The 21,829-nt window shown below is 42.8% G+C and overlaps 2 protein-coding genes across 3 annotated transcripts in view; one reads left to right on the forward strand and one right to left on the reverse strand.

The window, feature by feature from the left end:
- Nucleotides 1-679: 679 nt before the first annotated feature.
- On the forward strand, nt 680-17,164 carry LOC139422135 (BAR/IMD domain-containing adapter protein 2-like 2). Its single transcript, XM_071173287.1, has 13 exons — nt 680-784; nt 1,077-1,152; nt 1,843-1,929; nt 10,336-10,397; nt 10,697-10,768; nt 11,453-11,533; nt 11,875-12,000; nt 12,455-12,644; nt 12,907-13,126; nt 13,406-13,471; nt 13,604-13,772; nt 14,324-14,367; nt 17,086-17,164. Exons 1-13 carry the CDS (start codon nt 731-733, stop codon nt 17,162-17,164), a joined length of 1,326 nt encoding a protein of 441 aa, XP_071029388.1. The 5' UTR covers nt 680-730.
- A 3,976-nt stretch (nt 17,165-21,140) lies between these two features.
- Nucleotides 21,141-21,829, reverse strand: part of LOC139421047 (parvalbumin-7-like) — a 42,144-nt gene continuing 41,455 nt past the window's right edge. For both annotated transcript variants that reach the window (XM_071171541.1, XM_071171540.1), the window contains exon 5: nt 21,141-21,726. In XM_071171541.1, coding sequence (XP_071027642.1) covers nt 21,701-21,726 — 26 coding nt within the window. In that variant the 3' untranslated portion in view covers nt 21,141-21,700. The remainder of the gene's footprint in view (nt 21,727-21,829) is intronic.

A 21,829-nucleotide genomic window follows, 5' to 3' on the forward strand; every position in this document is an offset into this window, starting at 1 on the left:
GGGGGAGTGGAAACAGGTGTTACAGTAGCCCCCCCTCTAGGGGCGCATCCCGACATCCCACCTGGGCGAGCCTGACGGGCTGGCTGAGGCGTGGAAGCCTGACGAGCCGGCTGAAGCATGATGGGAGCCTGCCAAACCCGCTGAGGCGTGGGAGCCTGACGAGCCAGCAGCCTGGCGCTCGAGGGGGAGCGGGAGCTGGCGTGACAGATTTTCTAAACCGGCAACTAGTTTCTAGCCAGAGGGATCGGTATTTTCTTGCTTCCCACGTCATCCGAAACCCATAGTGTTTGAAAATCACTATCTTTAAAACGCTTTAACTTTTGATGATGTCATCGGGTAGAACTTTATATATTTTTCTACAAAACGTAGAAATGCACTTTTTTCACATATGTAGACGCCGGTATTGTAATGGAGATAATGAAAATGTCCATTTAAGGCCCCTACTTACACAAATAACCTATCTTTGTAAAGCTTAGGTCACTTGTCGCTGCGTGTTTTGTGTTCGTTTATAGCTTTGACTTGATTAATAATTGACAACAGTCCTCTCTGAGCTCCAGTGTCAATTACTCACACGTTCTGTTCTGCTCCCCGCCCAGTTTCCTGTGAATTAGAACATCCGCGTTGATACGGATAGGGGACTTTCGGGACTGTCCCCCTTCATTTTCACAAAATATAAATAAATAGATTGAATGTTTCATAGGCAGCCAGTGGGAACACTTTGAGCGTCAGAATGTCTGGACAAAACAGCGACCAGTTGCATCGCTCTACTTTGGGCATATACGCGGTGAGTGAGATTTGGTTTGAAATCTTGACAATTGTTGCGTAGCCCTAGATATATGCTTCACCTGTAGGCCTAATCTGCAATGCACATTTGTTGTTCGTATATTCTGTTCAATTTGGCGCACTATAGTTGTGAGCAGTACAGTATTCTATGGATAAATACAATATCACTTATGAACAGGGTATATGTATACAGCTTACTGTTCAAGATAAGGACCACACCTTTCAATGTCTCACCGTGTGTGTCTGTCTCTGTGTGTGTGTGTCTCTCCCTGTCTCTGTGTGTGTATCAACAGAGCCTGATGGATCAGTTCAACCCAAGTCTACAGAAGTTAGTGTCTTTGGGAAACAGCTACATGCAGGCTTTCCAAGGTGAGAAAGAAAGGAAGTGAAACCGATGACCTTTGTGGCATGCATTTGAATACGATGAAGCATTCAAATAAAATAGAGTACATTGTGACAAAAGAGTCATTCTCATTACAGTTACAGTAGAGTACATTACAGTATATGACTGATTTATACTAGAGATTCTTCTCAGAACTATATCATCTCATCAATGAGAGATCATTTGTTGTGCCCTTCCTTGTCGCCTCTCCTCCCTTCTACACAACAAACCTGGAAATAAATACAAATTACTTTTCATTTTGTCAACAGAGTTCATAAGGTTTCCCTTGTAAAGTACTGCCATATCACTTGGGAATGTTTATTACGATGAACCTATAGGACATAATATGACCTACACATGTTTCTATTGGTTGAACTGCTGAATGTAAATGTGTCTGTCCAGTTTATGTTCTGTCTGCAGCAGTCCTTTTCCACTCCAAAGCAATGAGATCTGGAAATATGGAACATGTATATGCGATGGGCCCAGCTATTTGAATCAATTATAGATTAATCTGTTGACGCATATTAAACAAACTTTCTGCAATTTGCTGCTTTCAGATTCATGTGTTTGTTGTGCTTTTACTGGCATGAGTCTAACTCTGGCATGTCAGCAGCGTGAATCATATCAACTGGATATGCAATTCAATTGCTTGTTTGTTTCTGTGTGTGTGTGTTTAGCCCTTGCTGTGACCAGTGAGGCTTACTTCAGCACCCTTGCTAAGATAGGGGAGCAGGCCTTCCACACCATGTCGTCTCGCTCTATTGGTAAGAACCTCTTCATTCACTGTGTGTGTGTGTGTGTGTGCGTGCGTGCGTGTGTACATTACATATGTGCATGTGTCTGCCGTATGGTGTGTGTGTGTGTGTGTCAGGTCAGTTACAGAGTATGAGAAAGGTTAGAGATGCAGGAACAAAGCTAGAGAAACACGAAGGACCGATGTACTGTATGGGTCCTTTGTGCTGTTTATGGTTGTGGTTATTACCCCAATCAATGCAGTGTCCTTCACCGAACCACATAGAGCAAAGTTTACCTGACAGGCAGCACATTGGTACACTTCCTTTTACCGTCACAATACCTCTGGAGCTCTCTTAGACGAGGGCGTGTGTGTATGTGACAGAGGGTGGACACTGGGTTGGGTTGAATAGCAGTTGTGCTGTATGTGTGTGTTTTTTTTGTGCCATACACAGTATGTCTGTTCCTGTTTGTATAGAGCAGAGTTATAGAGCGCATAGGTGTGTATTTCTATGTTGTTTTTTCCCCATAGTGGAATATGCATTAAAATTAACTTTGCCCACATCAGTGTGACTGTAATGTTGATGCATTTTGAGGTAACAAGACAACATGTACTTGAGTCTAACCATAACAACTGGTCCAGAGTCAGTCTTCCCATTTCCCTAATAAGAGGTATAATGTAACCGGAGCCCTTGTTAGGGGGTGTTATCTGTACTATAGCAGTGGAATCAGGTGACAGACTAGTCTTCAGAGCCGTATGCATAATAGAGTGTAACAGGCTATGGGTCCTGTTTAGTTCATTTAACCCATCCTGAACCTAGCCACTCAGACACTCTGAGGCTAAAAGGAGTTACAGATGTAGGATATTAATTTGATCACCCTGTTGAAGGAGAACTTTCCTGCAATGTAGGAAATGTAAAACATGTACTGTATTTGAGGTTTAATAAGGCATGGGACAGGTAGCACGTCCGGTGAACAGGTCAGGGTTCCATATCCGCAGGCAGAACAGTTGAAACTGGAGCAGCAGCACGGCCAGGTGGACTGGGGACAGCAAGGAGTCATCATGCCAGGTAGTCCTGAGGCATGGTCCTAGGGCTCAGGTCCTCCGAGAAAAAGAAAGAGAGAATTAGAGAGAGCATACTTAAATTCACACAGGACACCGGATAAGACAGGAGAAGTACTCCAGATATAACAAACTGACCCTAGCCCCCCGACACATAAACTACTGCAGCATAAGTACATGAATGTTATACAATTGTATAATCTATGTAATTGTACTTAATAGGGCCTAATATAGAACCCCCATCCATGCAAAAAGTGTAAAATAAAAATTATACTGTTACCACTTTAACAACGTATTTTGTAGGCCTTGATATTCACATTATTATTACATTCTAAAATATGTGAGAATAACGTGGACATTGCCTGACTAAAATACTATCTGTCTTCCCAGTCATGTGAAATCAATGGATTAAGTCCCAATACATTCATTTCATTTCATTGATTTCCTTATATGAACTGTAACTCAGTAAAATCTTTGAAATTGTTGTGTTTGCATTTTTGTACAGTTTGGATTTATACATGCCGATTTTTCTGTAGCCATGTTGCCGACGTCGGCACGCATAATAAAGCCATGAATAGGGACAACATCCCTAGCCATGTCCTCAAAGTATGCGCAGACCAGCTGTCTGGTGTGTTTACGGACATATTCAATCGCTCCCTATCCCAGTATGTTATCCACACATGCTTCAAGATGGCTACCGTTGTTCCTGTACCCAAGAAGGCAAAAATAATTGAACTAAATGACTAGCACTCACTTCTGTCATGAAGAAGTGCTTTGAGAGACTCGTCAAGGATCATATCACCTCCACCTTACCGGCCACCTTAGACCCACTTCAGTTTGGATACCGCCCCAACAGGTCCACAGACGACGCAATCGCCATCACACTGCTCACCGTCCTGTCCCATCTGGACAAAAGGAATACCTATGTAAGAATGATATTCATTGACTCCAGCTCAGCATTCAACACCATAGTACCCTCCAAGCTCATCAAGCTGGAGGCCCTGGGTCTCAACCCCACCCTGTGCAATTGGGTCCTGGACTTTCTGAGGTGGTGAAGGTAGGAAACAACATCTCCACTTCGGCCCCACAAGGGTACGTGCTCAGCCCCCTCCTGTTGTCCCTGTTCACCCATGACTGCGTGGCCATGCACACCTCCAACTCAATCATCAAGTTTGCAGACGACACAACAGCAGTGGGCTTGATTACCAACAACGACGAGACAGCCTATAGGGAGGAGGTGAGGGCACTCGGAGTGCGGTGTCAGGAAAACAACCTCTCACTCAACGTCAACAAAACAAAGGAGATGATTGTGGACTTTAGGAAACAGCAGAGGCAGCACCCCCCTATCCACATTGAAGGGACAGCAGTGGAGAAGTTGGAAAGTTTTAAGTTCCTCTGCGTATACATCACAGACAAACTGAAATGATTCACTCACAGACAGTGTGGTGAAGAAGGCGCAACAGCGCCTTGTCACCCAAAACCTTGACAAACCTTTACAGATGCACAATCGAGAGCATCCTGTCGGGCTGTATCACAGCCTGGTACGGCAACTGCACAGCCCTCAACTGCAAGGCTCTCCAGAGGGTGGTGCAGTCTGCACAATGCATCAGGGGGCAAACTACCTGTTCACACCCTACTATCCAGAAGGCGAGGTCAGTACAGGTGCATCAAAGCTGGGACTGAGAGACAAAAACAGCTTCTATCTCAAGGCCATCAGACTGCTAAACAGCAATCACTAACTCAGAAAGACCCAATCACTGGCCACTTTAATAAATGGATGACTCGTCACTTTATACAATGCACTCTAAATAATGCCACTTTAATTATGTTTACATATCTTACATTACTCATATCACATGTATACTTCAACTGTATGTAGACGTCTTAATGCACTGAAATATCTCACAGCTGCTAACTGGGACAGTCAGTGTGGCCTGTATGATTGCTTTCAGTGATGGAAATATATATCACAGGGTCTAACAGTTTATACACACAGGACATGTCAGAAGCGGCATCTTTCTTTTTACGAGAGGTCATGTTTAGCAAGAACTACTTCCTCTGGCTGGAGAGCAATATGACAATATGACATGTTGTGTGTTGGTCTCCCCTCTCTCTATGTTTTCCTGTGTTCTCGCTCTGTCCTGTCTTCTCTTCTCTCTCGCTCCCCTCTCTTCCTTGCTGTCCGAATATCTGCTTTCCTGGATCTCCTATATTATTACAGAGACGGCATAATATCAGTGCCGTAGCAATATGGAGTATTCTGAACCAACGAACACACACAGAAGCAATATGCGTGCACACACACACACGCAATATGAAAAACTCTTTTTACGCTGCTGCTACTCTTTGTTTATCATATATGCATAGCCACTTCAACCATATCTACATGTACGTACTACCTCAATCAGCCTGACTAACCGGTGTCTGTAAGTAGCCTCGCTACTGTATATAGCCTGTCTTTTTACTGTTGTTTGATTTCTTTACTTACCTACGGTTCACCTAACACATTTTTTGCACTATTTGTTAGAGCGTGTAAGTAAGCATTTCACTGTAAGGTCTACTACACTTGTTGTATTCGGCGCACGTGACAAATAAACTTTGATTTGAAATAATGTTTACCTGAATTGAGCTAAAGGTAAATTCTGGGATAATTTCTGTTCTGTATTGATATTAGCAGTTCACTCAATCGTAAACCTGATTTAACATTCAACTATCTTACCCTTCACTAACAATACCTGTGTTCATTCTCTCTCTGTCGATTTAGCAACAAAATCGACATGTATTCAACCATGGGGCAAAACAGATAAGGTTGGCTTATATAGTTGACATGTAAGTTATATTTTGTCTCCAATGTTTATTGCAAACGAGTACATTTGCACAATGACCACCTGTTGTCTCAAATACATTGTTACAGTTGTTGGTTAGCTAGCTAGCAAATATTTGCATTGACATGAAATCAGTCAAAACACTTCAAAACAAGACATGGTATAAATAAGAGGATGAAAAATGCTGAAATGAGCCACTTACGATTCCTCACATGGCAGTTTGTCATTCTTGCTAGCAATCTGGCAATCCAGAATCACAACAGGCTGACTTCTGCCCCATGGAAGTGCACACATCGTTTTCGTAACATTATCAGCCAACCCTTCTATGTAGCTAGATGCTAAATAATTGTATTGTGTACACACACACACACACACACAAAATCTATTCACTTACTCCTGCAAATACAACAACCGTCTCACTCTGTGTTTGGTGAGCTGCATCTCTAGCCCTCTTCCTCAAGAATTTCCTATCTTTCATAAATTGGGAAAAAATGTTAATTCAACTATCAAGCTTAATTTTTTTAACAGATACGGTAGCTAACTAATTGAGCTGACGTTACTGAAAGTAGCTAACGTTAGCCTTAAGTTAGCTAGCTAGCTGAGCAATTTTTTGCATATTTGAACAGTAGCGTTACTTGATTAGACAGTAATTGGTTAGTTAGTGATACTTGTGGGGTGTTGAACAGCATTTTCAGTGTCTAGATAGCTAATCAATTACTGTCAAAACCAGTGGTGTAAAGTACTTAGTACTTACAGTGCCATGCGAAAGTATTCGGCCCCCTTGAACTTTGCGACCTTTTGCCACATTTCAGGCTTCAAACATAAAGATATAAAACTGTATTTTTTTGTGAAGAATTAACAACAAGTGGGACACAATCATGAAGTGGAATGACATTTATTGGATATTTCAAACTTTTTTAACAAATCAAAAACTGAAAAATTGGGCGTACAAAATTATTCAGCCCCTTTAAGTTAATACTTTGTAGCGCCACCTTTTGCTGCGATTACAGCTGTAAGTCGCTTGGGGTATGTCTCTATCAGTTTTGCACATCGAGAGACTGAAATTTTTTCCCATTCCTCCTTGCAAAACAGCTCGAGCTCAGTGAGGTTGGATGGAGAGCATTTGTGAACAGCAGTTTTCAGTTCTTTCCACAGATTCTCGATTGGATTCAGGTCTGGACTTTGACTTGGCCATTCTAACACCTGGATATGTTTATTTTTGAACCATTCCATTGTAGATTTTGGTTTATGTTTTGGATCATTGTCTTGTTGGAAGACAAATCTCCGTCCCAGTCTCAGGTCTTTTGCAGACTCCATCAGGTTTTCTTCCAGAATGGTCCTGTATTTGGCTCCATCCATCTTCCCATCAATTTTAACCATCTTCCCTGTCCCTGCTGAAGAAAAGCAGGCCCAAACCATGATGCTGCCACCACCATGTTTGACAGTGGGGATGGTGTGTTCAGCTGTGTTGCTTTTACGCCAAACATAACGTTTTGCATTGTTGCCAAAAAGTTCCATTTTGGTTTCATCAGACCAGAGCACCTTCTTCCACATGTTTGGTGTGTCTCCCAGGTGGCTTGTGGCAAACTTTAAACGACACTTTTTATGGATATCTTTAAGAAATGGCTTTCTTCTTGCCACTCTTCCATAAAGGCCAGATTTGTGCAATATACGACTGATTGTTGTCCTATGGACAGAGTCTCCCACCTCAGCTGTAGATCTCTGCAGTTCATCCAGAGTGATCATTGGCCTCTTGGCTGCATCTCTGATCAGTCTTCTCCTTGTATGAGCTGAAAGTTTAGAGGGACGGCCAGGTCTTGGTAGATTTGCAGTGGTCTGATACTCCTTCCATTTCAATATTATCGCTTGCACAGTGCTCCTTGGGATGTTTAAAGCTTGGGAAATATTTTTGTATCCAAATCCGGCTTTAAACTTCTTCACAACAGTATCTCGGACCTGCCTGGTGTGTTCCTTGTTCTTCATGATGCTCTCTGCGCTTTTAACGGACCTCTGAGACTATCACAGTGCAGGTGCATTTATACGGAGACTTGATTACACACAGGTGGATTGTATTTATCATCATTAGTCATTTAGGTCAACATTGGATCATTCAGAGATCCTCACTGAACTTCTGGAGAGAGTTTGCTGCACTGAAAGTAAAGGGGCTGAATAATTTTGCACGCCCAATTTTTCAGTTTTTGATTTGTTAAAAAAGTTTGAAATATCCAATAAATGTTGTTCCACTTCATGATTGTGTCCCACTTGTTGTTGATTCTTCACAAAAAAATAAAGTTTTATATCTTTATGTTTGAAGCCTGAAATGTGGCAAAAGGTCGCAAAGTTCAAGGGGGCCGAATACTTTCGCAAGGCACTGTAAGTAAAAATACTTGGAAGTACTACTTAAGTAGTTTTTGGGGGATCTGTACTTTACTTTACTATTTATATTCTTGGTCCCCTCCCTGACCAAGGCCCTTCTCCCCCGATTGCTCAGTTTGGCCGTGCGGCCAGCTCTAGGAAGAGTCTTGGTGGTTCCAAACGTCTTCCATTTAAGAATGATGGTGGCCACTGTGATCTTGGGGACCTTCAATGCTGCAAACATGTTTTGGTATCCTTCCCCAGATCTGTGCCTCCATCATTCCTTCGACCTCGTGGCTTGGTTTTTGCTTTGTCATTGTGTGGTGTTGCATGTAGATTGATGAGGGGAAAAAACGATTTAATCCATTTTAGAATAAGGCTGTAACATAACAAAATGTGAAAAAAGTCAAGGGTTCACGCCTTGTATGATAATGAGCCAGCGATTCTTGTCCCTCCCACAATATTTTACCACAGCAATATTTATTTACAGCAAAAAATCAATACAGTACTTTATTGTTGAATTGTACTGAAAAGCTATTCAGCAATTGCTAATAGTGAAAATGTAATTCTATATTACAGCATACCAACTGATATTTGGTGTTTTATATCACTTGTACTTTGGGCCTAACAAAGGCTTCGAAACTGACAGTGACTACAGGGAAAAAGAGACACGGTTGTGTAATTTGTTCATTTTCAGTAATTTGGTCTTCACCAAGTGAGTTAATAGGATAATGATATCCAGGAATCTTCCAATTGGGATTTCTGGAAAACCTGGGAAATTTCATCTGTATTGCATGCTGTTTGGGGTTTAAGGCTGGGTTTCTGTATAGCACTTTGTGACATCTGCTGATTTCAAAAGGGCTTTATAAATACAGTTGATTGATTGATTACAATATGTCAGTTAAATCCGTACAGCATTCTCACTAATGGGTGCAACAAATAGAGCATCTTACAAGTCACAACTAAAAATATGTTAATGAGTCAGAAACAACAACACCATGCACCCACTGGTGTTAAAGTTTTTGCGCTCCAAAAATGCAGTATGATACAGTATTTTGCAAAACAGTGAATTACTGGCAGAAATTGACCAGTAAGTTACTGTACATTTTTGGGACAAGGTTTGTATATTACTGTATTCTCTGGGGGCAGAACATTCTCACTCAACTAGAGCTTCTTACAAGGCATGCCTTAAAATATGTTAATGAGATTCTTTCCCCGCCCACAGCTTTTTCCCACAATGCACCATCATGTGTTCTGTAAAACATATTTAAGGTATGTTTCTGTGCATTCTACAGTGTTTTTATTGGCTTGTGCCATCAAACCCCTGCAACTTTTACAGAACGCTGCAGTCCGCCTGGTATTTAACCTTCCCAAGGTCTCCCATGTCATCCCGCTCCTCCGCACACTCCACTGGCTTACAGTCGAAGCTCGCATCCACTACAAGACCATGGTACTTGCCTACGGAGCAGGAAGAGGAACTTGCCCCTTCCTATCTTCAGGCTACACTCAAACCCTACACCCCAACCTGAGCAATCCAACCCTACACCCCAACCTGAGCAATCCAACCCTACACCCCAACCTGAGCAATCCCTTCTGCCACCGCTGGTCCTTTTGGCCTTCCCAACCCTACGGGTGGGCAGCTCCCACTCAGCCCAGTTCAAGCTCTTCTCTGTTCTGGCACCCCAATGGTAGAACCAGCGTCCCCCTGAATCTAGCACAGCAGAGTCCTTGGCCATCTTTCTACCTCTGACTTTTCTGATATCTATTTTATTGAGGAAAAATGTATTTGCTATGCCTGTGATATGTGGTTGACCCACCTAGCTGTTTTAGGACGAATGCACTAATTGTAAGTCGCTCTGGATAAGAGCATCTGCTAAATGACAAAAATGTCAAATGTGAATGTAAAATGACAGAACTCTTACAATGTGCTTTAAAACTCGTTTACGATATTTTACTTTGAATTCTACCGTGTTTTTACTGTTGAAATTACAGAAGTGTCTTACAGTGTAGTCAGAGATGCGTCTTGGGATGTTGTTAAAGATGATAAAAGCAGGCTCTCATTCAATGTGTGTGTATAGGGGGTGGCGGGGTAGGACTGTATGCGTGTTTTGACACTGTCTTTTTTTCTGGGATGTGTGTGTGTGTGTGTGTGTCAATGTCTGCCTATGATAATCATTTCTCATTGTGTCTCACAGGAGATGTTCTGATTCAGATTTCCGAGAACCAGAAGCGTCTCACCACTGAACTGGAAGGAATAGTAGGTTACTTTACACTCCTCATCAAACAGTAGAACAGTGGCACTGCACTAGTTATTTTACTGTATTAGAATTCAAAAGGAAAGTGTATTGCAATTGTACCTGGGGTTGTAGTTATACACCTGTCAAAACAACTCACAACTAAGCAACCCACTTATTAATATATTCTACTGTATATTTTACCAGATGGTGTAACATCACAGTTGACTCTGTAATCTGACAATTTGAGATGTGATTGTTTGGCTTACCAGTGGTGTTTCAACTACTGCGATCATAATAACCATTCTCTGTGTTGCTCTAGTTCCGCTGGTTCCACACTGAGGTGCTACAGGAGATGAACAACAATGTCAGACTGGATAAGGACTACATAGCAGTGAGTAGCCACTCTCCTTCACATACCCCTTTCACATACTGTACCCCCTTGTGTTGACAGTACAGAAGTAGTGTAGTAAAGATCATGGACTGGCACACAGACAGAATCCGAATGTACAAAAGTAGTACAGAAGTAGTGGGCAGTGCCCGGACCATTCCTGTTTGATCCTTACTGATACTTTTACATAAAGACTATGGTGGTGTTATTATGTATACACTGAGTGTACACAACATTAGGAACGCCTTCCTAATATTGAATTGTACCCCCTTTAGCCCTCAGAACAGACTCAATTTGTTGGGGGCATGGAAAGCATTCCACAGGGATGCTGGCCCATGTTGACTCCAATGCTTCCAACAGATGTCCTTTGGGTGGTGGACCATTCTTGATGCGGGGAACTGTTGAGCGTGAAAAACCCAGCAGCGTTGCAGTTATTGACACACTCAAACTGGTGTGTCTGGCAAGGGCATTTAAATGGCACAAAATCCAGCTCTCAACTGTTTTAAGGCTTAAAAATCCTTCTTTAACCTGTCTGATTGAAGTGTATTTAACAGGTGAGATCAATAAGGGATCATAGCTTTCACCTGGATTCACCTGATCAGTCTATGTAATGTAAAGAGCTGGTGTTCCTAATGTTTTGTACACTCAGTGTAAATGTATCTGGCATTGATGTAATGTGTCCTCCAGGGCAGCAGGAGGCGATATGAGATGGAGGTACAGAGCCAGGCCATATCTTTGGAGAGGCAGCTGAGGAGAGGGGCTCACCAGGTCAATCGTGTGTGTGTGTGTGTGTGTGTGTGTGTGTGTGTGTGTGTGTGTGTGTGTGTGTGAGAGAGAGAGGAGGTTGATGGCATCTTAATTGGGGAGGACGGGCTCATGGTAATGGCTTGAGCGTAACAGGTGGAATGGTATCAAACACATGGTTTCCATGTGTTTGATGCCATTTCAGTTCCGCCCATTATTATGAGCTGTCCTCCGCTCAACAGCCTCCACTGGTGTGTGTGTGTGTCAGATAAAGAGTATGAGTAAAATAAAATAAAGAGTATTTACACAGTGTGTGTCTGTGTCAGAGGAAGTTCTATATTTACACATTGCATGTGTGCTCACAGGATGAGTACATTCACTTCCTGAGGGAGAGTCAGCGCGAGGCTCTGATGGAGGAAGAAAGGCGATACCGTTTCCTGGCTGAGAAACACTGTGGTCTCACTCAGTCCATCATCTACCTCATGAACAAGGTAGTGTAGTAGTTCATTGTACTACAGTCTAATTTAATCATACACACTCAATAATATACACCATTTAGCAGACACTTTTATCCAAACCGACTTACAGTCAGGGATGCATGCATTTTACATATGGATGGTCCCGGGAAGCGAACCCACTATCCTGGCATTGCAAGTGCCATGCTCTACCAACTGAGCTACAGAGGACGACCCATAAACCACATTCATCATAGAAAGAACCGTGGCTGGTTTGCAATATGACCACCTCCTTTTCCAAATCTCCAATTTGTGGATTTGAAGGGAATGAATAAGTAGAGGCTCCACCTAGTGTGTTGCTTTCTGTTTTTATTTTTTTTGAGAGAGAGTGGTAAGTAAGAGAGTGAGTTTCCTGACCTAGATAAAAGCCAATGAATAAACAAGGTGAATGAAAGTAATGCAATGTGTGTGTGTGTGTTCAATGAGCCAGACAGGGGCAGGGGGAGGCCTACAGCAGATAGCTGATGGATGGAGAGACCAGGTCAACGCCACCAGACGACCTGGATCCCGGAACCCCTCTCACCTGGACCAGGACAACACATCCAGAACGAGGGAGGAGGACAGGGGGAGCCAATGGTCAGGCAAAGAGGAGCAGCCTCTGGGAAGAGTGCCCTCCAGAGGTGGGGGCATGATATACTGTATATCTACACTACAGTATACCAAACCTATAGTGTTAGATAGAGTACTCATCTTCGTGCCCAGTTGACTACTTTGGTGGAGCCATCAATGGCAATGTCCATGCTAAAACAGGTTAAGTCTATCTGGATAACTATTATGTACATGCCATACCCATGGTGTTCAGGTGTTTTTCCTCTCCTATGACTTGCCTTCCTGGCCCTCTGATGTTCACACATCCATGTCCGTCCGTCCGTCCCCCCCCAGGCCCATCACCCCAGAACATCCGTTCCCGCTCCAGCTCATTTGGCGAGTCCCTAGGTCTGGGTGGAGGTGGAGGAGGGAGACCTATGAGAGCTCTGGTATCCCACCCCGCTAACTCCAGCAACCCCACCCTGCTGCCCTTCTCCCGGGGGGAGGTGGTGAGCGTGCTGGTGCAGGAGCCCCGTAACGGCTGGCTCTACGGCCGGGCAGAGAGCAGCTCACGGTGAGGGAGAGGGAGGTAGAGAGAGATGCTCCTGCCTTTCAGGCAGAGCTGCCCTCACAGAACAACAGAACAACAACAAGGAAAACTTAAATCTGTTCAAGAGATACTCCACTTGATACTGTAGTCTTTGGGATATGAACCAGAAAATGTAAAATATAATTTTAATATATATATTTTTTAGCCTACTTGCTTATGACGTGCTGAATGCTAGCATGCCATAGCTCTCTGTCCTTCATAGAAACTCATAGAAATGTATCTCTTCTCTGCTTCCCCCCACAGCCAGGGCTGGTTCCCAGCTGCCTATGTGGGGACACTGGAGGAGGCCCCTAGATCAACTGGCTCCAGGTGATCCACTAGCTCTTAAATGGACAGTTCAAGCAAATAATAATTTCCCTTGAGGAGAAATTAGGGTAAATTATCCCTTTAAGAGATAGTTGCTAATGCTGTTTTGACTTTTGGTGACCTTTGACCCTTCAGTAGCTCCACCCTTAGGAGCGCCCACAGTATGGACAACCTGCTGGACCAATCAGGAGGCAGCAGCCACGGTAGACCCCCGCCCCCGCCGCCTCCACCCAATAGACAGACAGAGATGCGTCCAATCACACCCAGCATGGATAGAAGGGCAGAGTCTCACTCTGACAATAAGGTAATGCTGCCTGGGTGAATGATCACTGAGGATCGATTTTGGCCATGAAGTTCTTAAAATCTAGTCTTTACAGTGTTTGCGCTATGGTGAGCCTGCTGTACGACACTAACGTGGTGTTTCTAACAAATCAATGTTGTTTTGTTATTGTTAACATGATAGTCTGAGGAAAGTCTCTGAGTGAAAGTCATTCAAAGCTAGTTAGAATGGAGTTAAAGCTGAAAAGGTTTAATGAAAATTAGTATTTAAAATCGGCGGCATGTTTGTCCTCCGGCCAGCAGGGGCACTGTGGCAATGTGCTGTTCTCTATGACGCCACAGCCCTCCTTCTGGTGGATGCAGGGGGGAAGCTCCAGCTGCTGACAGTGTAGGGGGGTGAGGAGTGTGTGTGTCTGTTTGTGTGTGTGTTTGCATGGTGTTGGATCTTTGCATGGTGTGGATTGCACACCCGTAGGTGCTCTGCCCCCCTCTCTGGGTTACAGCTCTATATGTAAACATGTTTGCATGGGTTGGAAAAGACACCTTTTAAAGTTGTGTTCTTTCCTCCCCCTGCAGAGAGGAGAGCATCATGGTGGACCTGGGCCAAACCTCTTCCCAAAGTAAGGAACAGCCATTGCAGTTCTCATCAGTCCTATTTGTGTTTATTCATTACTAAGAAGTGATATCTAGAGAGATCGTTCAAGATTGACGTCGAAATTGGATGTTTATCCATGTCCCGAGGGAAATGCCATCAAAACCGGCAACTAGGGGCAACAGTGAACGCTATTACCATCAAGTAGGATTGGGTTTTGCTAGGGCGTGGTGGCTGGGTGTAATCCCATGATCCTGGGTCAGAAGGTTGTGTGTTCGATCCCAGTTGTGGACACTGTTTTTTTATACAGAGTACCTTCGGAAAGTATTCAGACCCCTTAACTTTTTCCACATTTTGTTAGGTTATAGCCTTATTCTAAAATTGATTCAAATGTTTTTTCCCTCATCAATCTACACACAATACCCCATAATGAAAAAGCAAAAACAGTTTTTTAAAACATTTTTGCTAATTTAAAAAAAAAAAACGGAAAAACTAAACTTACATAAGTATTCAGACACTTTACTCAGTACTTTATTGAAGCACCTTTGGCAGCAATTACAGCCTTGAGTCTTCTTGAGTATGATGCTACAAGCTTGGCACATCTGTATTCGGGGAGCTTCTCCCATTCTTCGCTGCAGATCCTCTTAAGCTCTGTCAGGTTGAATGGGGATTGTTGCTGCACAGCTATTTTCAGGTCTCTCCAGAGATGTTCGATCTGGGTTAAGTCCGGGCTCTGGCTGGGCCACTCAAGGACATTTAGAGACTTGTCCCGAAACCACTCCTGCGTTGACTTGGCTGTGTGCTTAGGGTCGTCCTGTTGTGTGCTTAGGATCGTCCTGTTGTGTGCTTAGGATCGTCCTGCTTAGGGTTGTCCTGTTGGAAGGTGAATCTCTGCCCCAGTCTGATCTCCGGAGCGGGTTTTCATCAAGGATCTCTCTGTACTTTGCTCCATTCATCTTTGCCTCGACCCTGACTACTTTCCCACTCCCTGGTGCTGAATAACATCCCCACAGCATGATTCTGCCACCACCATGCTTCACCGTAGGGATGATGCCAGGATTCCTCCAGACGTGACAAAGTTCAATCTTGGTTTCATCAGACCAGAAAATCTTGTTTCTCATGGTCTGAGAGTCATTAGCTGCCGTTTGGCAAATTGCAAGCGGGCTGTCATGTGCCTTTTACTGAGGAGTGGCTTCCGTCTGGCCACTCTACCATAAATGCCTGATTGATTTAATGCTGCAGAGATGGTTGTCCTTCTGTAAGGTTCTCCCATCTCCACAGAAGAACTTTAGAGCTCTGTCAGAGTGACCATCTGGTCACCTCCCTGACCAAGGCCCTTCTCCCCCGATTGCTCAGTTTGGCCGGGCGGCCAGCTCTAGGAAGAGTCTTGGTGGTTCCAAACTTCTTCGACTTAAGAATGATGGAGGCCACTGTGTTCTTGGGACCTCAATGCTGCAGAAATGTTTTGGTACCCTTCCCCAGATATGTGCCTCGACACAATCCTGTCTCGGCTCTCTAAGGACAATTCTTTTGACCTCATGGCTTGGTTTTTGCTCTGACATGCACTGTCAACTGTGGGACCTTATTTAAACAGGTGTGCCTTTCCAAGTCATGTCCAATCAAATGAATTTCTTAAAACCAGTTTTTGCTTTGTCATTATGGGGTATTGTGTGTAGATTGCTGAGTATGTTTTTATTTAATTCATTCTAGAGTATGGATTAACGTAATGTAACAAAATGTGAAAAAAGTCAAGGGGTCTGTATACTTTCCGAAGGCACTGTATATAACCTATCCAAAACCTTAACCCTTACCTTAAAGCAGCAATCAGCAGTAGAAACAATAACAAAGCGGACTCCCTGCCACTGGTTCGGTAAAAAGCTGAGGGATGGGGCTGGAGAAATGCAATCACTCTCGAATTCATAGGCAGACTATGGATACAAAGACTGACCATCCATGATATCAAAATGAGAGTTTTTAACCATGTTAACATTTTCTTTGTTTACAAATGTTGAGCAAAACAAGCTGATATTTTAAGTTCTATTGGGGTACGACCGTCGAACTAAGCCTCTGAGGCATTTCTAAGATCTATTCCTCAAGAATCAATGGGTACATGTCATAAATGTATAAGTCCAAAAATGGATGTAGCGATTGCTTTTATTTTTTTTCTCCCCGCTTTAACCATTCAGAATGAGTGCCTAAACGTAATGTTTTAACCCTATCCCAAACCTTAACCCTTACCTTAACCTTTGGAACGAGTGGCTAAACGCATCCCTTAACTTTGAAATGTGACGTTTTGAGAAATGGAACGATACAGAGCAGCAGGAGTCAACTCAGGGTGTCAAAAACATTTGGAGCAACTTCAAAATTGGACATTTGGAGAACGTGGAAAAATGTCTAGTTCTGCAGTGAGACTGTGGGAGCTTGTTGGGGATATTGTAATCTGCGTACACATTCAAATGGCTCTCACCATATCACACAATGTTATGCAAATGATTTACTGTATGTGATGATGCTGGGCCATGCTTGGTCAGTTAGTTTTGGAGAGGAGCCGTGTGCGTTGGGTTAGTGCTGCTGTACACTGTTCATCCAAATAAATGACAACCTGATTATTTCATGGGAAATCATCATTCTGGACTGTTTATGCTGGTTAACAAACTATGTGTGAGTTTCGGTTTTCTTTCAGGCTCGTTAAAACATAATGCGTGAGCTACCATATCTCTGTTCTCTCACTGTCTTTGTTGTATAGGGGCACCAACCCTTTCGCCACTGTCAAGCTGAAGCCCACGTCCACCGATGACAGATCTGCTCCACGGCTCCGTCGGTGAAGAGGTCACGCCCTTGGGAGGTATTGGGCGCGTTCCAGTTCGACCGACTACATTTCAGTCATTGCGTTGCATCAACAAATGGTTTCATTCCGCATGATCAACTGTGCAGTCGACTGCTATATCATATGATTCACTGATATGTTAAATTCATACCTATCCAGGCGTTGTGAGATCTGACAGGTGTCTGAAATGTAGTCATGCAAATGCAGCAGGGGTTTTAGGGTTGATGCCATAAAACTGCCCTGAATCCTCCCAAACTGTTGAAAACTGTCTTAAAACTGCCCCACACGTTCTCAAAGCAGCCCCTAATACCAATCTTGTACAGTTGGTTATTTCAAAATATGATGGAGTTTATCGGATGACTACAGCGATAAAGGAAGTTCGGCTGGCAATGACAGATGCTTGGTGCACTGATTGACCTCGCAAGTGCATTAATACTTTTTATTTAATCAGCGAGACAAATGTTTGAGGGCGCTCCTTTATGCACGTTCCTTCAGAATCAGGAATATTTTCTGACTTCATATACAGTTGAAGTCGGAAGTTTACATACACTTATGTTGGAGTTATTAAAACTTGTTTTTCAATCACTCCACAAATTTCTTGTTAACAAACTATAGTTTTGGGAAGTCGGTTAGGACATCTACTTTGTGCATGACACAAGTACTTATTCCAACAATTGTTTACAGACAGATTATTTCACCTATAATTCATTATCACAATTCCAGTGGGTCAGAAGTTTACATGCACTAAGTTGACTGTGCCTTTAAACAGCTTGGAACATTACAGAAAATAATGTCATGGCTTTAGAAGCTTCTGATAGGCTAATTGACATAATTTGAGTCAATTGGAGGTGTGGATGTATTTCAAGGCCTACCTTCAAACTCAGTGCCTCTTTGCTTGACATCATGGGAAAATCAAAAGAAATCAGCCAAGACCTCATAAAAAAATTATAGACCTCCACATGTCTGGTACTGCTCAGGAAGAAGATGCGTTATGTCTCCTAGAGATGGATGTAATTTGGTGGGAAAAGTGTAAATCAATCCCAGAACACCAGCAAAGGACCTTGTGAAGATGCTGGAGGAAACAGGTACAAAAGTATCTATATCCAAAGTAAAACGAGTCCTATATAACCTGAAAGGCCGCTCAGCAAGGAAGAAGCCACTGCTCCAAAACTGCCATAAAAAAAGCCAGACTACGGTTTGCATCTGCACATGGGGACAAAGATCGTACTTTTTGGAGAAATGTCCGCTGGTCCGATGAAAGAAAAATAGAGCTGTTCGGCCATAATGACCATTGTTATGTTTGGAGGAAATAGGGGGAGGCTTACAAGACGAAAAACACAATCCCAACCGTGAAGCACGGGGGTGGCAGCATCGTGTTGTGGGGTTGCTTTGCTGCAGGTGCACTTCACAAAATAGATGGCATCATGAGGTAGGAAAATTATGTGGATATATTGAAGCAACATCTCGAGACATCAGTCAGGAAGTTAAAGCTTGGTCGCAAATGGGTCTTCCAAATGGGCAATGACCTCAAGCATACTTCCAAATTTGTGGCAGAATGGCTTAAAGCTCATCAATAAGCTAAGGACCCTGGGACTAAACACCTCCCTCTGCAACTGGGTCCTGGTCTTCCTGACGGGCCGGCTCCCAAGTGGTAAGAGTAGTTAAGGGCAAAAAGTCAAGGATTTGGAGTGGCCATCACAAAGGCCTGACCTCAATCCTATAGAAAATTTGTGGGCAGAACTGAAAAAGCATGTGTGAGCAAGGAGGCCTATAAACCTGATTCCGTTACACCAGCTCTGTCAGGAGGAATGGACCAAAATCCACCCAAGCTTGTGGAAGGCTGCCCGAAACGTTTTACCCAAGTTAACAATTTAAAGGCAATGCTACCAAGTACTAATTGAGTGTATGTAAACTTCTGACCCACTGGGAATGTGATGAAAGAAATGAAAGCTGAAATCCTTCTGTCTACTATTATTTTGACATTTCACATTCTCATAATAAAGTGGTGATCCTAACTGAAAGGGAATTTCAGGAATTGTGAAAAACTGAGTTTAAGTGTATTTGGCTAAGGTGTATGTAAACTTCCGACTTCAACTGTACATGTCGGGTACAGGAAATATTGTGGTAGAAGGTGTCGTTTTTATCAAAGCCTTTTGCATTGTTTTCTTCAAGTAGCACTTTTGTTTAGTTTTGCTTGTACAGTAACAATATGCCAATTTAAACCAATACTTCACTTTGATGCTAAACTACAGTGAACTACAGTGAGCTAATCTTTCTCTTAGGAATGCCATGCAGGTAGATTGTTATGACAAGTGAGTTTTAGTGCTTAACTTAACAGTGCTGTTTGGTCCAGTGTCTTTAGTAAATGTACAATGAGATTTGTGTGTTTTTTTTGCTCGTGCAGGCAGTAGGGTGGCCTACTACTCTAGTGAAGAACCCGGGGTTTGTCAATTCTAATCCACCAATGGGAATACTTAACCTAAATGACCCTTAGTGTGTACTCAGCTATGTGAATGGCTGCCATGTGAGAGTGTTGAGCTAATGTAATAGCTCCAACAAAACAATGACTTTTGACTTTACTGCTAAAATAAAAATGGTAGCTGCTTTTCACATTGTTTCCGATTCCTTTAATCAGACAGAAATACATCCTCTGATTCTGTTTTTTTAGTTGCTGTTGATATTTGACACATTTCTTTTCTAGTTATCGAGGGCCAATCGGTAGTGCTGAGCGATTAACTGAAATGTATTGAACAACAAATTAACCGACGTCGGTTCACTTATTTGAATTCCATTTAGTTCTTATTTTTTTTTGTGTGAGCCCAACGCGCCGTTTCTGTAGAGAGAAATCCAATAATTCACGAGCAAAATCAAGTCAAGAACCATGTGGGACGCTTGGCTGTAGTATTAAACGTAATTCAGCACAGAAATTTGGTGATTAACTACAATGACCATAATCCATTGCGCCTGTACTTCCCGGCTTGGATGTTAGATTAGACACACACAGACCAAATAGACCGCATGATAGGAATGTACAGAACACAACGATGAGAGGGGACGGAGACAATTTGTGAAAGTATGCCTTACCTTGTTTGAAGAGCTAGTAAAAATGTTTTTGCGACATTATTAGACAGGCTAGCCTAGCTAAATAGGATGACTAAAGACAGTATGGTATATGAAGCACAGAAATACTGTAACGTTAGATGGTCGGGCTGGCTGGCTGCTACTACTTGAGCAGAGATGAGATGATGACTTTAAGGAATGAAAAATGATAAAGACATCCGATAAAAATGAAGTAATGTACACAACTGAAATATGTTATCATTATGATAGTAATTTTCTATTTTTCAATGGATGTCTACCCAATGTGAACCTTGACAGAGACTATGGAATATTTGAAATGTTTTTACAGTATAATGTTCACTATTTTTGGTTTTTAATTTCCATTAAAAAGCTTTAAAATCATTTAAATTGTTTTATTTCGTAATGCATTTAATGCGTACCCCATCCCTGCAGTCAAAGGACCCGTCTTGTGGTCTCGGAGGTGGAATGTTATTAATAGTTTTTATAATTTCACAATTAATTAACATCCTTTTTAAGAAGCTGCCGAAAATCTATGTCAAACGGTTTTGCTATATTTCTATCGTCTGTGATGTAATATTGGGAAGCAAACTCCAAAATTGAACACATTTCAACTCTATATCTGACACGGTACAGGTGTCTTATTTTTTGAAGCCCATAAACATGTGAATGAGTATACTTTTGTTTCAAAGTAGATTTGTTTAACCAGCACTCTGTGTGACTCTGATTTAGCCCACTGCAGTAACAGGCTAAATATATTATTGAAACCGAAATCGAAAACCTTTGATTACTTTTTTTGTAATCAAACCAAAACTGAACCGACCTCCAAAAAGCACTAATCAGCAATACCAATCCGAGAAGAGAAGGAGACCAACAGAGGAAGCATTCAGAGTGAGTCAGTTGTTCTTGAGGCATTTTTAAAATTTATTTTAGTTTGTTCGTTCACAGCTTCATCTTTTGGTGTGTTTTTACAACAGCTCATTACCAAAGGAGAGAGGGGAGGAAAGGAAAGGAAAGGAGCAGTGGCAGAAAGTTGAAGTGGAGATGGACAGATAAAGAGTGGGGGAAGCGGGACAGAGTAAAAGGGGGGTGAAGTAAAATAACTTTCTCTCATTTTGAAATATCTACATTATTATTTTAACTTGAGGTTATTGGCCTTCCAGGCGGTCTGATAACTATACGTAAACAGAAACACATACGTTTTGTATAAAAAGGAAAAAAATAAATAGGTTGTGGGTGGGAGTGGTGGAGAGGGGTAAGTTAGCGGGGTGGAGGGCGGGAGCCACGACCCCATTCCTCCAGTGCAGTAGTAGTAGTGCGCTTGAGTGGGAGAGAGCTGGGTGTCAGTGAGGGCAGGTGGAGGGATGAGGTGGGGGGGGGGGGGGGCTGCAGACTGGGAGAGAGGGAATATCGGGGGCCGGGTGGTGGAGCGCTAGTCGGTTTAGGGATGTGTCTATTACTCGTGCACCAGGGCAACGAACTCTGAAAGAGAACAAGGAGAGACCAGAGGTTAGAGCACTCTGTGGAGTCTGTGGAAAATCGGATGACACTATGATGACACAGGTGAGTATATGTGTCCGTCGTT

This window comes from Oncorhynchus clarkii, chromosome 12 (genome assembly GCF_045791955.1).
Source record: "Oncorhynchus clarkii lewisi isolate Uvic-CL-2024 chromosome 12, UVic_Ocla_1.0, whole genome shotgun sequence".
NCBI lineage: Eukaryota > Metazoa > Chordata > Actinopteri > Salmoniformes > Salmonidae > Oncorhynchus > Oncorhynchus clarkii.